Genomic DNA, 7,500 nt, shown 5'->3' with positions numbered 1-7,500 from the left:
ATGGAAAATCTAGTTCTGCCCAAATCAGGAATATTGTGCTTCTCTCCAAGTCTAGTTTTGAACTTACATATATTCCTATATTTCTTTTTTGTTTGTTTGTTTAATATGACCCAAGAAATAGAATGCTTTTTGCATCTGATGCTATCATTTGCCTCATGCGTTTCACTGTAAAATAACCCATTTCCTCTCTATCTCTTCTTTACAGGCTGCTGGAAAATACAGACAACAAGGCAGAAATTATATTGTTGAAGATGGAGATATTATCTTCTTCAAATTTAATACACCTCAGCAACCGAAGAAGAAATAAATGTTATTGTTCAGATAAATGTACAACTTCCAAAAATGGATATGATTTTTTTAAATTAACATTTCTGAAAACTGAGGGAAAAATAAAGTTGGGGGATGGGAATCTTCTAAAAACAGAATTATTTTTGTTTTAAAATTAAAATACTGTGTACCTCCAATGAAATGCAAGTTCACTGAATGGGAACAGCTTTGCTTTTCACGTGATTAAGACCCTACTCCAAATTGTAGAAGCTTTTCAGGAACCATATTACTCTCATGATACTTCATTAATCTCCATCATGTATGCCAAGCCTGACACATTTGACAGTGAGGACAATGTGGCTTGCTCCTTTTTGAATCTACAGATAATGCATGTTTTACAGTACTCCAGATGTCTACACTCAATAAAACATTTGACAAAACCAGCCTTGGTGTGTTTGGGGATGTCTGTATTGACTGACTGTGGTGTGCTGAATGCGATACGGCACCTGGTGGTTGCTGATTACAGAATTTTAAGGCGTGTGTATGACACAGTAACTGGCAGTGTGGGGCAGCTGCAATTGTATCTTAAAAGTGAGTCTTTCATGGGAATCAGAAGAATAGTATACCAGGGATTTGTCTCAAGAAAGTTAATTAATTTGTAGATGGACATTTTTTGAAAGATGATAGCAATGATGTTACAAAGAATATAACATAGATAGACTGTGACCGAAAGGAAAACAACGCTGGAAAAAAAAATTCTGCTTCAAAAATTAAGGGATTTTTGGTGGTGGTTCTCACTATACTGAGAAGTGTATTCATTTTTAATATTTCCTTTGAAATTATGGAATTATTGTGAAAACTAACCCATTTGTGTTTGGTGGGTTATATCCTTGTTTCAATTCCATAGTGAGTGTTAGAGTCCACTACTAAAAAGATTAGACCTTGAAAACTAGAACTTTTCTTATATTTGCCATTAAAATATTTTAGACTAGTTGAAATTTTAGTATGCGTAGGGTAAGCACTTTCAAAAAACATAGCAGAAAACTCTGAAAGAAAATAGTAACAACTTGGTTATTTGCAGACGTTTTGCCACTTCACCTTCTTCTCTTATGATGATAGCAGAGTCTCATCCTCACGTTCACACTCCCGCGTGACCTCCCTTGTCTGCATCCATGGCCCTTCCGTGGTGGTCTGTGATCGCAGGACCATTTCCGTCGAGGGCAGATTCAGTGGAATGCAGTTAGCCCCCTGTGTTACTGTGTCATGTTAAAGATAAGGAAGTATCAAAACACACACACACACACACACAAACTGAACATTGAAAGTTACTTAGCGAAGCAGAAAAGGCAAGAAGTAATTTTAAAAGAGATATGGCTTTACATAGGAAAGGATGTTTAAAGAGGATTGGTTAAGTAATGAATAAAATTTAGAAGCTCTCTCGTCTGTGTTCCTTTTGAGAATCAAATGCTGGTCTTCTGCTAACATAAAAATTAGTACAGAAAAATAAGAATCAGTGGAAAGGTTTTCTTTAAAGAACTCAATAAATAAAACTCAGGTACAGGTGCAGCTGACCAAGTTTGCTGTGAAAATTCTTATTATTTTTCTGTATTGGAAGAATGTATAGATTAGTGAATTTGTTAAAGATTTCAGCAATATAAGAAAAAATCAAATCTCTTGCTTTTGAGTCTTCTCCGAAGTAAATTGCATAGACTTCTTAAAGAAGTTTGAAATCTCCTTAAAAAGCCCTTAAGATTGTGTAATTTTACTTTCTGCCTAACTTCTAATGTGATAATTGTGCATTGCACAACAGAGCCATTAGTAAGAGAAAGAAGTTAGTTTTGAGGTAACTGTATTCAGTAGGGGTTGAAATTAAATGCCAAAAACGTTTCATTTGATTAGAAGTTCTGCAACATTATACATGTACAAAATTATATTTTCTATAGAAGTTGAGAATTCCAAGAACTTTGATATATAGATAACTGGGCATGTGCCTGTATCATTTCCCCTCTGTTAATATTGGTGATAATGAATGGATTTTTAGGATTACAAGTGAATGTTTTTCCACCTATCTGTAGATCTTAGTCAAATTTGTGTTAGAAGGGGTTAGATTTGTGCCTAGAGACTTGAAAAAAGTGCGATAGCATGTAGATTAGTTTTATTCTATTACCTTTATAACTTGCACTGAGGGCATGGCTCAGATTAGGGCCAGAATCTCTCAAAAAGCACAAATACTTCTCATCATTTACATAGTTATGAGTGAAGCTTCTGTTCACTTGTAAATTGCCAACTCCATTTGGAGAGCAAGTCTTCTTACTCGTGATTAATCAACTTCCCACATCAAAATCCACATTGATGTTTATCTCCAGTTATCGCTTTGTATTATATCTCAGAAGATTCTTTGTAACAGTTATGTCCCTTCTCATTCAAAGAGTCCAAGACAGACCAGGGCCCTGACTAGCTCCGTTGGTAGAGCATGTGACTCTTGAGGTTGTGAGTTCAAGCCCCACATTGGGTATAGAGATTACTTTAAAATAAAATCTTTCAAAAAATAACCCCCCCCCCAAAATGAAGAATCAGAGACAGAAAAATCCTTCTTTTCTTGTCTCTTATATTTTTCTGATTCATCTTCTTACATATACTTAATGCTCTTTTTATTTTGCCGGAGACTTCAGAAAAGTTTTTTTCTTTTTCTTTCTTTTTTTTTAATAGATTTTATTTATTTATTTGAGAGAGAGCATGAGAGCACAAGCAGGAGGTAAGGGTAGAGGAAGAAGCAGTCTCCCCGCCGAGCAGGGAACCCGATGTAGGACTTGATCCCAGGACCTGAGATCCTGACCTGAGCCAAAGGCAAACGCTTAACTGACTGAGCCACCCAGGTGCCAAGAAATGTTGTTCCTAATGGCAAACTGCTTAGGCAAGAAAATTGATCTCATTTTAAACTTGTAAAAATACACTATGGTGATAGAAGAAAAGAGCTAGTTTAGACTTTTGAGTGACATTTTGGTCTCCTAATTGATTTGGGGCCCCTATAAAAACTGACAGTTTTTTAAATTGCCTTCCTCATCTATGAATATTCTGAACCACTTGTAAATCAGTATCTCAATAAAAAGCCCCATGTTGCAACTAGGAGATATTAAAAATAAAAAAAATTAAAAAAAAAAGGGGAACTGATTTGACCACCCAGGCAGCACTGTACAGAGTTCTCAAACCAACTATCTCTTATGATCCTTGGCTTTGCAGGCCTCTGGACTTGATTTTCTCAGCTCAGCCTCTGCTGTGTGTAACATTTTCCAAACTTCTGAGAGTCTAATTTATAGACTAGAATGTCAAGTTCTTTCATGTACAGTAAAAGATGTTTCTGATATATAAGCAAGAAACGGTGGTAGGAGCCCATAGAAATCAGGAAGCCGGGGTTTGAATCCTGGCTGTACTGCTTCCTGGTTGTGTGACCTACGTTAGGCAAGTTACCTTTCCTCAGCTATCAAATAGGGGTAATAGGACTTTCCTCATGGGGTGGTTGTGGGGATGAAATGAGTTTATACGGTACAATGATAAAACTGCTTAGTGCCTAGTAAGTGCTTAGTAAATGACAGCAATTCTTTTAATTTACATTTGGAGTGCTTTCTTCCAGAGTCTGTATCTGCTCAAAATTATACAACAAAGTTGCTTGGTAAGTGTAAAATTAGAAGAAAGAAATGTAAATGTCCTTTAGGAAATCACTTCCAGGGCTTCTAATGGGTGTCTCCAATTGTGGACACTCGTGTCTGCTTGACTACAGAGTCATTTTATTAGTCCTGCCTCTGTACGGCCACACTGAAAAGATGCTCACAGATGATTATGGTATTTCTTCTAAGGACGCAAAAGAACAGGAGGTAGTAGGGAGATTGGCCTGTTTAGCATCACAGATTTCTAAGCTGGAGGATGTGCAGCAGAGTTCTTCAGTGACACATGAGAAGATCTCAGTCATAGGAAGTTGAGTTTCTCAGATCCAACTCTTCCTTTTACTCTATGCTTCTCAAACCACAGCTCATTTTGATGCCATTCCAGGAAAACATTTCTGTATCTGCTTTCTTATCACATATGATGGAGTTACTTTCACACTTGGCGAGCGGCTAAGGAGGGAAGAAACCTTCGTACGGTGCCTGCGTCTGTGGCCTGCATTTGAAGGTAAAGAGCCCACGCAGCAAGGTAAGTGCCACAGGAGTGTGGGAAGGACTAATAAATAGTGACATGTCTGAGAGTCTGACTCTCCTTCTGGTCTTTGTGGAAATTGCCTTTTTTTTTTTTCTGGTGAAATAAACCATCTTGGTTGCCTTCAAGTACAAGGAATAGATCATATGTTCATTTTATCCCATCTCAAGTCACATTTTTTCCTAGTACTCTGCATAAGGTTTTATAGAACACACTACGCTCCAGAGCATAACTGTGAACTCTGTTTGAAGGAGGCACTTTGCAGATTATTTTATCAACTCTGTTGATTTTACTCTGAGAAATGACATAATATGAGGGTTTGCTAGTTGACTACAAGAATGCATTCTTTTTTCTTCATAATTTTAATTGAGTATAGCTGGGCACCTGGCTGTCTTGCAACAAACTGTTTCTCAGCTTCTTGGCAGCTAGGTGTAGATCACATGACTAAAATCCTGTCAGCGGAGGGACGCCTGGGTGGCTCAGTTGGTTCAGTGGCTGACCTTTGGTTTGGGCTCAAGTCATGATCTCCAGGTCCTGGGATGGAGCCCTACATCTGGCTCCACGCTCAGCGGGGAGTGCTTGAGGATTCTCTCTCTCTTTCCCTCTGCCCCTCTCTCTTCAGAGTCTCTCTAAAATAAATGAATCTTTAAAATATATACATAAAGTTAAAAACATAAAATCTTCTTAGTGGAATGTGAATGAAGGCTGATTCCAGATCTAGGCCTTCCAGTGTTGGATGTGTGTGTCCCTCAGGTTCCAGAGAACCCGTCATTAATCATGCGTACAAGGACAGTAGAGCAACAGTATGGCAGGAACCCGCATCTCTGAAGGACTCTGAGGAGCAGAGCACTTAGTCACCTGGCTGCTGACCTCAGGGCAGGTAAACTGTGTTTTTTAAGCTACTGTATTCAAGCTACCATATTTCTCTTGTAGCAGCGTAGCTTTTTCCCTAGGAAATACAGACATGTTCTGTAACTTGACTCCATTATATCTTATTTGGAATGTATACGTTCTGTTCCGTGTTAGGAGCACAGTACTGGGTGGAAAGAGCTTCTCATCAGATCTAGGTTCAGATACCACATCCAGCACTTGGAGGTCACCCTGTGCAAGCTGATCCTTCTTCATATGTATAATGAAGATCACACTAACATATAGACTGCATGGCTTGGTATGAAAGGACTAAAGAGAGTTCCAGATGGATAAGAGGCACTGATAAATGTAAATTTCTATGTAGTTCCCTTTAACATCACCTAACAGGTCCAGTCCTTAAGTATTATACACAACTATGCAGTCATGTTTTCCTGTGGTTATTTAAATGCTTATTCTTTGGAAGAAATAGTAATATTTTAATGTTGCTAAAGAATGTTCCGAAAGAGGAAATTGTTGGATTGAGTGATAAATGTTGACATTTTGCTAATAACATGCCAGGACTTCATGTAAATCATTGAATTTTTAGACTGAAAAATGTCATTTGAGAATATCTTGCTTAACTCACCTATTCTGTAAATCAGAAGTTACTGAGGAGCAGAAAGGTTAAGTAATGCTAACAGAATGACAAGTCATAAAATAATAAGCTGTTGCAAAGATTAGGTTGTAAATTAGTTATTTGGAAATTGGAATTAATTTTCTCAAAGAAAATTGTTACTGCATATACAGAGGGAGCCACAGAACTCTGCTCACCCCAGTATAACTGAAATAGCCTCGGGGATTTTGGACCGCCAAGAAAAAAGAGACAGAAAAAAGAATGGGTAAAAAGTCCAAACATATCAACTCAGCAACTGAGGCCATTGGTAATCTGACCATAACCTACTTCTGTCATTATTTTATGTATCTCCATTATTATTCTTATAACTCCAGGTTTCTTTCTCACTACTCCTTTTCTTGTAAAGACACAAATTAAATTTGCTTAACCCAAATTGCACAGCTCATTACTTCCCCCTGTTTAAAACAAACAAACATTGTTCGTTATTTTGCAGCCCGTATGGTATAGCATTATTTGCATCGAATGACCCATATTGGCCTTAATGAATAGAAACCATTTTGGGGGAGTCTGGATCATATAAACGTCCAAGTTTTGGCAATCTATGATTTTCTCATTCATTCAGCCTAGGATATCCACGAGCAGTTTCTAAAAATAAACAAGTGATCGGAGATGAGTAGAGATTAGAAAATACCCGATAGACACTTGTGATTCCCCTATTTCTTCACCCTACTCTCTCTTCTCCAAGTTATTATTACCATAAGAATTGTAAAGAAGTATTCATCCTAAAGAAATGAGGAATGTGGAAATTTGAAAGCAAACAGCTTAAAAAGTATCCTACTCAATGAAAAGTGCTGTCCTTCAACCCGCTAAGGGGTCAGAAGTGCTCTATATTTTTATATTGGGAGCAGCTACTCAGATATATACACATGCAAAATCTTAAGCTGGACAGTCAAGATTTGTGTACTTTATATAACTTAGACCTCAATTCAGAAGAGAAAAATGTATCCTTCAATTATAAATGGTTGGTTGGTACAGCCCTTGTGCACAAAGCATTACTAGCAATGTTGAATTGTCACAAAGTGCTTATGTACTTAAAGTTTTAAAGATGTTGGTTAGAGATATCAATATATAAACTGCATACAAAAAATTTGTTAATGCTTAAGATGGCCACATTTCACAATTGAACAGGCTGTATTATTTCAGAAGCTATCATAAAAGACTGGCTCCCATACATAGGAAGGTAAATTATTTTCTCTGATCCAAAGAATTGAAATCCATATCAGCTGTAATAAGATTCAATTGTAATAGCAAAAACAATTGGAAACAGTTTAAATATCCATCAATATAGGTAAACGGTGAAACAAATGATAATACATCCATACCAAAGAATACCTTCAGCCATTAAAGAAGAAAGTACATCAATATGAACTGGCATAGAAAAATTTCTTACTCATATTGGTTTGTGGAAAAGTAAGTTGTGGAAGAGTATGCATAGTAAAGTTGCAGAAGTAATGTCGGTTAATTAGTGTGTATCCTTACAAATAGTTAATATATGTACA

General features: G+C 37.0%; 1 protein-coding gene across 1 annotated transcript in view; it reads left to right on the top strand.

Moving 5' to 3' along the window:
- Positions 1–711, top strand: part of OLA1 (Obg like ATPase 1) — a 178,654-nt gene extending 177,943 nt beyond the window's left edge. Inside the window, exon 11 of the mRNA XM_034654754.1 lies at positions 206–711. Within this exon, the coding sequence (XP_034510645.1) occupies positions 206–307 (102 nt within the window). The 3' untranslated portion in view covers positions 308–711. The remainder of the gene's footprint in view (positions 1–205) is intronic.
- The last annotated feature ends 6,789 nt before the right edge of the window (positions 712–7,500 follow it).

This window comes from Ailuropoda melanoleuca, chromosome 2 (genome assembly GCF_002007445.2).
Source record: "Ailuropoda melanoleuca isolate Jingjing chromosome 2, ASM200744v2, whole genome shotgun sequence".
Classification (NCBI taxonomy): Eukaryota; Metazoa; Chordata; class Mammalia; order Carnivora; family Ursidae; genus Ailuropoda; species Ailuropoda melanoleuca.
This window is presented reverse-complemented; position numbering and strand designations above follow the sequence as displayed.